At 47.9% G+C, this 12,961-nt stretch overlaps 1 protein-coding gene across 1 annotated transcript; it reads right to left on the bottom strand.

Annotated features, from left to right (window-relative positions):
• Positions 1 to 8,484: 8,484 nt before the first annotated feature.
• HTR1D (5-hydroxytryptamine receptor 1D) lies at positions 8,485 to 10,597 on the bottom strand. The gene has a single exon (XM_045546060.1). It carries the CDS (start codon positions 10,575 to 10,577, stop codon positions 9,330 to 9,332), a length of 1,248 nt encoding a protein of 415 aa, XP_045402016.1. The 5' UTR covers positions 10,578 to 10,597; the 3' UTR covers positions 8,485 to 9,329.
• Between the last annotated feature and the right edge of the window lie 2,364 nt (positions 10,598 to 12,961).

Here is a 12,961-nt window from a genome sequence, read left to right as displayed (position 1 = left end):
CCTAACCATTAGACTACACTGCCTCTGCCCTCCAACCTGACCCAGGATCTTGTTTCTCTCATTAGCCAACCTCTCTCCCCTAGGCTGTTTTCAAAGACTTCCTAGGACACATCTGCTGCAGAGACCACCCACCCCCTCCTCCCTGGCCCCAGGGCAGCCCCTTACCCTATGGGAACTGCCTCGTGGGCAAGACAGACAAGTTTCACTGGAATGCCCTGGGCCAATGAGAAGCTCAGAGCACATGGAAAACCAGCCACCGTTGTCATCACCGGATTCCAGCCTGCAGCTCTCATTTGCTCAGCCGCCTGCTTGGACTCTGCCTCCAGGCTCTCCGCCTCCATTCCTTCCTTCCAGGCCTGAGAGATCGCTCTCAGCTCCGAGCTAACCGTGCCATTCCTCTGCTGAATAATGTTCAATAGCTCCCTGTTGCTCCCAGGATAAAGTTCAAAGTTGATAGCTTGTCTAGTCCCCAAGCCCCAACCTACTTCTCCAACCCTGTCTTTCCTCTCAGGCACCCAATGCCCCAAACTGTGCATAGTTCCCAGCCTTACCACCTTTGTGCGCAGGTCCCTGTGTGGCTGAGATGAACAGAAGTATAAATGAGCTGCCGGGCCCATCCTGGGCTCTGAGGCTGTCAGATTCCATTAGCCTCACCTTCCCTGGGTGGTGACAAAGACTTCCTGCCTTCTGGCGGTAACTTCCCTGCCCGGCTGGAGTTACCCACCATCTGTCTGGAAAAGGGACAAGACAGGAAGAGAGCACTGGCAACTCTAGCTGTGTGTAGAGACCTGGGAAATGGGGACTTTATCTTGCACCGAGCTCTATGTGTCAGAGGCTACCTCATGAGTGAGGTGTCAGGGAGGACCCCAGCAGCAAAGGGGAGCAGATTTCCTTCCTTCCAGGTCTGCATGATGCCTGTGTCCAAGCTTTTAACCACTACCCTCTGCTACCTCATTGGTTAAGGCAGAATTCCCCTCTGTGTGTGTACGTGTGTGTATATATCTATATCTATAGATATAAATAAAATGTATACAGTTGCCTGAGTGCTGTCCCAGAGTGGGCACAGGCTTCTGGCCTCGCTATTCCTATATGCTAAGGAAATTGGCCCCAAAGAGGAAGATGCCCACCCACCTTTGATTTCTGTGCCTTTCTCTGGTGCCCCTCCGCCACCTGGTGGCCATATACGGAATAGTCCAGGATTTCTACCCAAAGCTCTGAGGAGGTCTGGGGTGGGTCCATTTAACAGCAAAATTCTCAAAATTCTCAACAGGAAAAATTTCATCCCAGCCCACATCTCTCTCTAAGGCCCCAGGGGTCAACAGTGCCTGAGGTTATGACAAAGCCAGAAGTGGATTCTGTGTCCTGCTGTGGAATCTTGGGTTTTTCACTGCCCTTTTCTGGGCTCAGGTTCCCATCTGTTAAGCGAGGGAGGGCACTGGGCCCTACCAGCTCTGACATTCTATACTGGGACCTGTATCTAAAGTGACTCTGCCTCCTCCCTCAGCTCAGGGAGCAGTATGTAGTCTCCAGGAGGGCAGGAAGTTGCTGCCTTGTTCACTCTGTATCCCAAGTGCGTGGGGCAGTGCTTTGAACATAGGAGATGCTTTATTGGGTTTGGGGTTGTATTAATAGAAGCACTTTGTGTACAGTGAGGGAGGTGATAGTCCTTCTGTCTATGTCTGGAGTACTGTGTTCCATTTTGAGGTTGGAACTTGGCCTGGGACATGGAGAAAGTGTAACTCATCCACAGAAGAATGAACAAGATGATGGCCGAGGCGGGACCTCAAAACCACATTTCATAGGGAACAGTTGAAGAAGCCAGAATATTGACTCTAGTGTAAAAAAGACTCAAGGAGTTCATGTGTCCACCTTCAAACATCTGAAGAGGACATCTGGGGAAGGGGGCTTGGAGAGTAGGATCCAGGGCCTGCCACTTCAGGGAGACAGACTTTTCTCCCCTTCTCCAAGGGAAGCTTTCAGTCAGAGCTGGATAAAGAACAGACCTGCATTTGATCTCAGTCTGTCTCTAACTTTTTGTAACCTTGGCAAGTTCCTTCGCGACTTTAAGCTTCAGTTTTCTCATGTGTAAAATGGGCATAATATGGAGCATGCAGGACAGTTGTGAAGATGAAATGATATAAAGCTTTTTTAAAGTGCCTGGCGCAAGGCCTACTGCCTGACTAGTGCTGGGTTAGTGTAGCTATGGTTTAAAAAACAAGAAAGGTGTAAACGCCCTGTCACTGGATATGTGAGCAGAGGGCTGAGGGTACTTGGTGGGCACGCCGAGGAGTCAAGCAACTGGTGCGAGTATTGCTAAGGGAGGTGGTGTAGGCTGGTGTCCAGCTCTTGGGTCACATTGCTAGATGTGAATCCTGGCTTTGCTATTTAGTTGCAGTGATATTTTGAGCAAATTACTTACCCATGCTGAGTCTCAGTCTACCCATCTGCAAAATGGGAATAATAGTAGTTCCCACTGCACCAAGCTGTCGGGGATCAAGAAAGTAAAGCATTTGAAATGCATGAGCTGCTGCTCTGATGTGAGTGATCTGATTGGCGTTGTCCTGGTTGACCTTGACAGTTCCCTCCCATTCAGTATCCTCCAGGTCTGGAATCTCTGCTTCTGCCCTTGGGAGAAAAATGCAGGGGGCCCTGGGGAAGCACATAAATGCACTATTCTAAGACCTCCAGATGCAGAGGACTGTCCCCATCTGGCCCTGCCAGTGACAGTGTAAGCAAGACATTGCTGCCTCCCTCCTGATAGGGGTGGCTGGAATGTACCTGAGGCAGCTGAGGGGGCAGGGCACAGAATGGGGCACAACACAGGCTGGTGGGGGACAGGCTGATCGGCTTTCTAATCTGTGTCATGGTCCCCGATGACCTGTGAGCTCTGTGAGGGACCCTGCTGCCATATGGAGGACAGAAATGAGCCAACAACATGGGGAGGACCAGAGGTTGCCAACTGGAGGCCTGGGGGCCAAAGCTGGCTCACAAGCTTGTTCTGTGATCTACACAGTTGCACAGTGCTTTGTGGGTTTTTTAAATTAATTACTTCCTCATGAGTAAACTGTGGCCTAGTCTCATTCAATAATCTTCCTGAGTTTTGAATGTCACAATGTCAGGTACAATACTAGGCCAGTCACTCTGAGGCTGACATCATTGTTGTCCACGTTGTACAGAACAAACTGAGGCAGAGAGGCACGAAGTAAGTGAGTGGAAACTGGGGCAGATAGCCCAGTGTGACAGATTCCCAGATCTGTGCTTTTTCCACTACTTCATAGGGCCCCTCATGGCCGCATGCCATACTGGCCCTGGCCACGCCCGCTGCTGGTTAAGAGTGAGGATTCTGGGGTGCAACTGTCTGGCTTGAATTCTGGTTCCACCACTTACTAGCCATGTGATAATGGGCAAATTTGTTTAATTTCTTGGGGCTCCAGTTCCTTCTCTGGAGGATAATAATAGGGCCAACTACGTGCAGGTTAAATGAGTTAGTGGTCATAAAATGCTTAGGGCAGTATCTGGGTACACAGTAAAAGCTCAAGAAATGCTAGCTATCATCATTAATATAGCACTGGCTGTGTGCCAGGTACTAAGAGTACAAAGATCAGTGGATGTCCCTGAGGGGATCCTAGTCTGTTGAGATATCACAGGGCAGTGACATGCGCTGTAAAGGAGCCTGGCTGTGAAGGCAAGACGGGTGATGGTCACTTTTATGTATCAACTTGTCTGGGCCACAGTGCCCAGGTATTTAACCAAACTTCAGGATTCGCTTCCAGGTGGCTGGGGCCTGTTACCATTTAAGCTGACCTGGGGCCCGGCACAGTGTCGCATGTGCCTGTAGTCCCAGCCTCTCCAGAGGCTGAAGTGGGAGGATCACTTGAACCCAGGAGTTCCAGGCTGCAGCAAGCCATGATCAGGCCACTGTACTCCAGCCTGGGCGACAGAGTTAGATCCCATCTCTAAAGAAATTTTAAGAAGAACTGACCTGGGCTTCCGTGAGCAAGGAATAGGATGGGCTGCAGGGTGGGCACACTGCATCGTCTGCCACACTCACACTTACATATACCAAAACCCAGCAGATCCTGCGCTAGACAAGGCCCTCCCCCTCCTTCCCCCAGCATCGTCACCATCATGCTGTGTGTGCATCTGTGACTAAGTGTGAAGGAATTAGGAGCATGACAGGGACGGGTGGGGAGAAGAGCAGAAAGGCTCCAAATACAGGCTTCCTCTATGGTCATGGGAGACAAGTTTATTTTTATTTTTATTTTTTTTTAGACAGAGTCTTGCTCTGTCACCCAGGCTAGAGTGCTGTGGCGTCAGCCTAGCTCACAGCAACCTCGAACTCCTGGGCTCAAGCAGTCCTCCTGCCTCAGCCTCCTGAGTAGCTGGGACGACAGGCATGAGCCACCACACACAGTTAATTTTTCTATTTTTAGTAAAGACGGGGGTCTCACTCTTACTCAGGCTGGTCTCGAACTCCTGACCTCAAGTGATCCTCCCGCCTCGGCCTCCCAGAGTGCTAGGAATATAGGCAAGAGCCACACAAGTATATTTTTAATTTGATCTTCATGTGGTCTAATGAGTACAGTTCTCCAGACAGGACAGCCAAATGGGCAGCTTTCAGGGAATAATAACAAAGACCAGAAAACACCTTGCTCCTAAGCTGACCTGTCCTTTGGCTGTCATAGTGTATGGACAGCAGGAGGAGGGAAGGACAGAGAGGCTGGGCTGAGTGCAGGCTAAGGTGCCAGCCCCAGCCTGGCTCCTTAGGGACACTGGGGTCGCCCAGCCTCCTCACTTGCCTTTTGCCTCAGTTACTCTCAGAACAGAACTGTGCTGAGTCTGACCCGGGTCTACCCGGCACCAAATCTATTATGTGAGGTTCCAGTCCCCGGGGCCAGTCATCTTCTCTTAAAATTTTAAAGACAAAGACATTGAGAAATGACTTACGTAAGTCATTTGTAAATGTGGACGTGGTGTTCCATTCATTCATTCAAACAAATATTTATTGAGCACGTGCTATGTGCCAGGCACAGGGATCAAACAGTGCGTATAACAAATAAGATCCCTGCACCTTTAAGAAGCTGACACTGTAGAGAATGCAGACAGACAATAAGCAAGAACGAATACATAAATATTGCCATCAGTAATAAGCATAATTAAAAAATAAAGCCAGAGAAGGGAATGGAGGATAGCTGAGTAGATAGGAGGTGGATGCTCTTCTAGACCAGGGGTCTCTAACCATAGCCCTTGAGCTGCCACTATTTTAGTAAATGAAATTTTATTGGAATACAGCTAAGCTCATTTATTTACATATTGTATTGCCTATGGCTGCTTTCACCCTACAATGGCAGAGTTGAGTAATTGCAACAGAGATGGCATGACTTGCAAAGCTGAAAATATGTATTATCTGCCTCTTTAAGAGAAAGTTTGCCATCACCACAGCCACAAAATACCACTTCACACCCACTAGAATGGCTGTAATAAAAAAGACAGACAACAAGTGCTGATAAGGCTGTGGACAAATTGGAACTCTCCCAGGCTGCTCATCGGAATGTAAAATGGTGCCGCCACTTTGGGAAACAGTCTGGCACTTCCTCGGCTAACATGGAGTGACTGCCTGACCCAGCAACTCCACTCCTAGGTTATACCCAAGAGAAATGAAAACTTATGTCCACACAAAACCTTGTACAAGAATGTTCACAGCATTATTCATAATACCCAAAAAGTGGAAACAATCCAAATATCCTTCCATTGATGAATGGATAAATAAAAAGAAATGTAATACTGATATGTTATAATATGGGTGGACCATGAGAACATGCTAAGTGAAAGAAGCCTGCCACAAAGGACCCCCTATTGTATGATTCCATTTTTATGAAATATCCAAAATAGGCAAATCTATAGAGACAGAAAGTATTAATAGATTAGCTGGGCCTGGTGGCTCACGCCTGTAATCCCAGAACTTTGGGAGGCCAAGACAGGAGAATCGCTTGAGGTCAGGAGTTTGAGATCAGCCTGAGCAAGAGTGAGACCCTGTCTCTATAAAAAAAAAAAATATATATATATATATATATATATCAGCGGATGTGGTAGCACACATCTGTAGTTCCAGCTACTCTGGAGGCTGAGGCAGGAGGATTGCCTGAGCCCAGGAGTTGGAGGTTGCAGCGAGCAATGATGATACCACTGCACTCTACCCAGGGTAGCAGAGCAAGACCTTGTCTCAAAAAAAAAAAAAAAAAAAAAGAAGAAAGAGAGTAGATTAGTGGCTGCCTAGGGTGGGCTGGGGGATGATAGCTAAAGGGTGCAGGGTTTCTTTTTGGGGTGATGAAAATGTTCTAATATTGATTGCACTGTAGTTGCACAACTCTGTGAATATACTAAAAGCCATTAAATTATATATTTTAAATGGGTAAATTTTATGGCATGTGGATTTTATCTCAATAAAGCCATTTAAAAGTTTGTCAACCTTTTCCTAGCACTCTGGGAGACCGAGGCGGGTGGATCACTCGAGGTCAGGAGTTTGAGACCAGCCTGAGCAAGAGCGAGACCCCGTCTCTACCAAAAAAAAAAAAAAATAGAAAGAAATGATTTGGACAGCTAAAAATCTATATAGAAAAAATTAGCCGGGCATGGTGGCACATACATGTAGTCCCAGCTACTCGGGAGGCTGAGGCAGGAGGATCGCTTAAGCCCAGGAGTTTGAGGTTGCTGTGAGCTAGGCTGACGCCACGGCACTCACTCTAGCCCGGGCGACAAAGCGAGACTCTGTCTCAAAAAAAAAAAAAAAAAAGTTTGTCAACCTTTGTTCTAGTCAGGAAGGGCCTGTGAGGTGACATGTGAGCTTCTCCTTTTGTAATTGGCCCAAAGCTCTCAAAGAGTAAATGCATCAGATGACATTTTAATGAGCAAAGCTCTTTACAATCACTACCTCACTTAATCTTCACAAACCCCCATGATTCAGATACTGACAACCCCATTTAATAGATGAAGAAACTGAAGCACAGAGAGGGTAGGTGATTTGCCCTAGGTCACACAGCTGATAAAGAGTAGAACTGGGTTTCAATTCCAGGTGTGTCTGACATCAAAGCCTGTGCCCTTAACCACTGAGCCACACTGTACATTGTTCCCAGTCCAGTCTCTAATTCCTGATCTTTCCCATATAGGAAGATGGCCCAAAGCAAGATGGAGGAGACGGGAACAAGCACAGCCTCAAAGGAAGGCAGGCAAAGGCCCACCAGGTGCAGAGGACAGCAACGGGCATCCCAAGAGGTGTCTCTGGGTGCCTGCTCACAGGGTGAGCAAGACGCTTACTTACTCAGTGGTCCCCAAACTTTAGAGGCATAGAACTCGCCTAGTGCAGGATGTGGGAGAGAGGCTTATCTAAAAAGCAGACTCCTGGGCCTCATTGCCAGAGATTCTGATTCAGTGGATCTGAGGTGGAGACAGAAATCCAAAGTTAACAAGCTCCCTGGGTGAGTTTTTTTTTTTTTTTTTAAGACAGGATCTGTCTCTGTTGCCCAGGCTGGAGTACAGTGGTGTGATCATAGCTCACTGCAGCCTTGAATTCTTGGGCTCTGGTGATCCTCCCGCCTCAGCCTCCTGAGTGGCTGGGATTACAGGTACATGCCACCACACTAGCCCTAGGTGATCCTAATGCAGGTGGTGCAGGGACTGCACCGTAAGATGTCCTGCATAAATCTCACAGTCAGCACAAGACTCGTCCAGGTAAACCACCCCCACGTCTTGGCTTCCCTCTTTTCCCTTTCCTTCCTGACATTCCATGCTCCTGGCTGTCATTCTTCTCTCTGTGCCCAGAGACCCCACCGAACATTACACGCCTCCCAGGCTCTGTTCCCGTCCTTTTTCCCACCTGGAGTGGGCTTCCCTATCTTCCTTTGCTCTGTCCCATCTCCCCTCCTTTGGCCTCCCATCCAGCATGAGTTCCGCTTTTGGGAGTCTGCTGATGTGTCAGCCTCTTTATGAAACCTTCCCTGACCACAAGCAAGTTTCTTTACTGCTTCTATAAAATGAGGATGACAAGTAAATGAGAAAATGTATGCAAGGAGGATTATAGGCACTTAAATAGTGGCTGCTATTTTTATATTGTTGCTTGACCTTGAGTAGGTCAGCTTAAGAGCTCCTATGCCAAGCACTGTGGTTATTTACACAGTAACATACCTATTATTATTCTCATTTTATAGTTTAGGAAAATTAGGCAAAGAGGGGTCAAAAACTTGTCCAAGTTCACCCAGCTAGAAATTGGCTGCACTTGAATTTGAATTGAGGCATCAGGTTCTGATCTTCATCATACTATCCTGACTTTCAACGATATGAGATAACAAATGCCAAGACTTGGGCACAGGGTCTGGCATACAGTAGGTGCTCAATAAATGCTAGAGACTGAACTGAGTTGAATGGTTTCTACATCCAGGGAGAGGAGGAAAAATCACCCAAAGACTTCACTGGTCATGACATCTCATGCTTTTTATTTGATACGACTCAACATCTCTAATCAGGTCTCAGATCTCTAATGAGAATGGGATGTAAAAAAATAATTCAGAAAAAAAATTCAGAATAGTGTCCCACTCAAAGCTTAGTGGGCCCAAAGCTCATCGATCTACTTCAATGGAGTGATAATGGATTTTAACTTCAGAATATTAAGATGGTGCAGGGATATTAGGGAAGGATACAGGGTATTCAGTCTAGTCCCAACTGTCCTGCTCCTCTGCCCCTGAATTTCTCTCCAAGTCACTCTAAATCATTGATATCTCAAATACTGACTTCCTTCTCATGGACAACTGAGAGAGATTCAATCTAAGGAGGACTGAGTATAAGATATGCATGGGTATTATTTTCCAATCAAGGTGCCCCATGGAATGGAGACCCCTCCATCCTAGCCCTAAATTCTCCTTCAATATATTGGTGTCATTAATCTTATCCACTCTTCTTTGAGCTCCATACAGATCTCAGGTAGATGAGAGAGCCTTGCCTTTGAGCCTGGGGTCTTTTCTACAGCATTAGCTTCTCACCTGAACTGTATCAACAAGGAATCCTGTGGGTCACATTTCTTCCAGCACAGAGGAACTGTGAAAATATTATGCTAAGTGAAATCTCCAGTCCTGTCCCCTTTCGCCCAGCTGCCCAGTTCTTGGTGGCTCAGAAGTCAAGAAGGTGACAGGAAAAAGAACACAGAACCAACGCATTCTGTTGGTTGAACCAAGACCCAAGATATCGTGAATTAACTCAAGTCTCGGGAAATATAAAAAAGACAATCCCGGATGGGTTGCAGGACACACAAGATAACAAGAGTCACCACCGAATAAAGACTAGGAGGCTTTCCGGAAATGAACGACTTTCTGAAATGCTTGCCGAAACTCTTCGTTGAACACGGTGTAGATGATTGGATTGATGAGGGAGTTTAAGTAGCCCAGCCAGGTGAAGAAGTCAAAGAGGGCTGGGTGGAGCCAGCAGGAGTCCCTGCAGATGGGGAGGACCAGAGATGCCACGAAGAAGGGCAGCCAGCAGACGATGAAGGCGCCCAGAATGATCCCCAGGGTCTTGGTGGCCTTCCTCTCCCGAGCTGCGGAAATCCGCTTGCGTTCCAGGACGCTGTCAGCAAGCTTGATTTTCACATGGTTGAAGAAGAGAGGGGAGCCGGCCGGGGGCGAGTGTCCTTCGTGGAGGCTGGAGTTGAGCGAGCAGAGCGAGGACCCCACCGGGCCCGTGATGAGGTGGGCCGTGGTGAAGCGCTTCCCATAGAGCGAGGGCGGATTCAGGATGCGGTTCCGGGCGGCCCTGTAGATGCGGCCGTATAGGATGATGAGCAAGACGGACGGGATGTAGAAGGCCCCGCAGGTGGAGTAGATGGTGTAGGAGATCTGAGAAGTGTTCACTAGGCAGTCCGACATCTCCCCCTGGGCGCTGGCCTGCCGCCAGAAGAGCGGCGGGATGGAGATGCAGATGGAGATGGCCCAGACCACGGCGACCATGGTGGCCGCGTGGCAGGCCGTCCGGCGCTTGCTATACTCCAGGGCATCAGTGATGGCCCAGTACCTGTCCAGAGCAATGACACAGAGGTGCAGGATGGAGGCTGTGCAGCACGTGATGTCAGAAGACAGCCAGATGTCGCACAGGATTTGGCCAAAGTTCCAGGTGTGGGTGATCGTGTAGGCGATGCTGATGGGCATGACCAGGATGGAAACCAAGAGGTCGGTGGTGGCCAGGGAGCCGATGAGATAGTTGGCCGGCGTGTGGAGCTTCCTGGTGAGCAAGATGGTGGTAAGTACAAAGGCGTTGGAGAGGACTGTGGCCAGTGTGACGATGGAAAGGACCACGGCAAGGGAGATCTTCAGTGCCTGCAGGGTCCCAGGATCCCAAGCCCCAGGGGTTTCTGTGGCATTCAGGGATCTGTTGGAAGCCTCCTGGGGAAGGCCTTCTGCTGACTGGTTCGGTGGGGACATGCTAGGTGGCTCTCTCTTCCTGCAGACTTCCACACACTCAGCCCCTTCTTTCGAGGTGGTCCTGCCTACAGGGCAAGGTCCTCCTTCTGCGTCACACTGGTGGCAGCCATACATCAGGCCACAGTGAAAAGACCTCAAGACCTGCCTATTTGAAGAACACAGAGACAACCACCCACTGGTAGTTAAAGGTCTTTCCTACACCACATAAATCTGAAGCTGTCCCCTGGTTCTGGAACTTTGCCCAGCAGACGGTCACACCCAGGGGACACATGCTGAATTGGTTAGACAACTATCAGGACATCATACCAGTGTGGGCAATACTCTGGGATTCTTGCCTGTGGCATTTGGGCTCTTTTCAAAGCTTGAGACATCCATGCATTTAATGAGAACTTCAGAATTTCCCCCATCCTAATTGAGAAGATTCTGGATTTCAGCTAGCCTCTGGGGAGCTTTTAAAACTAGAGACAATAAGAAGTTCCAGCCGACTCAGAGAAGCAGTGCAGTCAGCAGCTCACAGTTTTCCCAGGTTCATCCCGATGCTGCTTGAGGGACTTTGGTTCCTGTCCCACTGATGGTTTTGAGCCCAACAGACAAAACATTCCGGTTACCAAGACTTGAAGAATGCATGAGCTGGGAGAAGGCAAAACAAACAGATCCCTGTGGGTTCACGGAGAGGGGCACATGTTCAGAAGCTCTGAGGTTTAAAAAAGAAAACAAAGGAAAGCATTAGGTTCTAGAAGGACAATTCAGAGGTCTGAAATTAACTATAAGATTAAAAAGAAATACTGGTTAAGGCCTGGCAGTGGAGCTGTGAAAGTGGCGTTCTCAAAAGTGTCAGGTGAATACAGGGGAGGGTGATGTGTCCCACCCCCACAATTCCCAGGGGGGACAAAGTGACATAGCTGTTAGAAGCATCACAGGCTAGTACATGAAATCAGCTCGGTAAGTCATGAATCAGAAAGCATCATCCTATTTATTTAGCAACAATAGAAACGAAATAAAATAAAACTGTGGGGGATGGCTATTAGGAAAGAAGCCAAATTGTTACAATGTATTTCCCTATGAAGTATGGGAGGGCTGCCCTTTCTTCTATTCATTCGAATTTTTCAAATTTCCTAGAGTGAGCATGCATGATTCTTAAAACCAAAAACCAAAACCAAACAAACAAATAAAAAAAACACAAGCAAAAACAAAAACACTCATTTGTTAAACAAATAAATTAACTGCAAAAATAAAAACCCTGAGCATTTTTCATGGTAGAAGTTCAAATCCAAAAAATACATTCAGCTTTCCAAATGAAAACCGGAAATTCAGCCACAACAAAATCTGGGGAGCTCCCAGGTTGGTGAAAGCACCCACGTGCCTGGAATGTGGCATCCTCCAACTCCACAAGAACACAAGCTCCTGTGCTTGGGACCTTTGCAGACCTTGTCCCATGTACCTTTTCTTCTGGCTGTTCATTTGTATCCTATATAATAAACCAGTAAATATTGTTTAAAAAATCTTGAAGACTCATCTCTTGTCTCCTCTGTGAGCCACTGGCCTCTGGGTTTAAGTGTCTGGGACGTGGGCAGTTCCTGGGGCTTGGAACCCTTGGTGCTGACGATCAGGATGAGGGGAGCCAGGGGGCAGAGCCAGTGCGAGCCCATCTCTGGCATGACCCCATGAAGCCTGGCAGGCAGCCCCTGGGTGCCATGGGTTGGCAAGAAGGATGCCAAGACCCCTTATCCCCACCCCACCCCCACTATCTCCCCCCCTGCCTTGCATGGAATGCTATTAATACAATTCCACCAGGAATCCCTACAATTTGTTTTATCTCTTCCAGGTCAACTTAGCAGACAGGTCCTGTCCTGGGAGAATTGACAGCCTGGCAAGGGAGGTAGACCCTAGGAAGGAGAAGGCAAGTAGAATTTATATAAATACATTTTTTTAAAAAAAGTGATCATTATGATTATGTATGAATTTGTTTTGAAGTGCATATTTTTTCAACTTCATGTATTTTGAACAATGTTCCATCAATCACTCCTACAACATCATTCTTTTTATTTTTTTCTTGTAATATGTAGACTGGTCTGACCCACAGCGTCATTCTTTTTTTTTTTTTTGAGACAGAGTGTCACTTTGTTGCCCTGGCTAGAGTGAGTGCCATGGCGTCAGCCTAGCTCACAGCAACCTCAAACTCCTGGGTTTAAGCGATCCTACTGCCTCAGCCTCCCCAGTAGCTGGGACTACAGGCATGCGCCACCATGCCCGGCTAATTTTTTCTATATATATTTTAGTTGGCCAGATAATTTCTTTCTATTTTTAGTAGAGACGGGGTCTCGCTCTTGGTCAGGCTGGTCTCGAACTCCTGACCTCGAGCGATCCACCCGCCTCGGCCTCCCAGAGTGCTAGGATTACAGGCGTGAGCCACCGCACCCGGCCTTACAGCATCATTCTTAAGGGCTGCATCCTGTTCTGCTGTGTGGCTACATTAAGGGGAAGGGTTTCATAGCTAA

Source organism: Lemur catta, chromosome 3 (genome assembly GCF_020740605.2).
Source record: "Lemur catta isolate mLemCat1 chromosome 3, mLemCat1.pri, whole genome shotgun sequence".
Taxonomy (NCBI): Eukaryota; Metazoa; Chordata; class Mammalia; order Primates; family Lemuridae; genus Lemur; species Lemur catta.
The sequence above is the reverse complement of the archived record's forward strand: the minus strand, read 5'-3'. Positions and strand labels throughout refer to the sequence as shown.

Bases quoted from the DNA above. Each gene is read 5' to 3' on its own strand.
- HTR1D (XM_045546060.1), bottom strand. From the start codon at position 10,577: ATGTATGGCTGCCACCAGTGTGACGCAGAAGGAGGACCTTGCCCTGTA.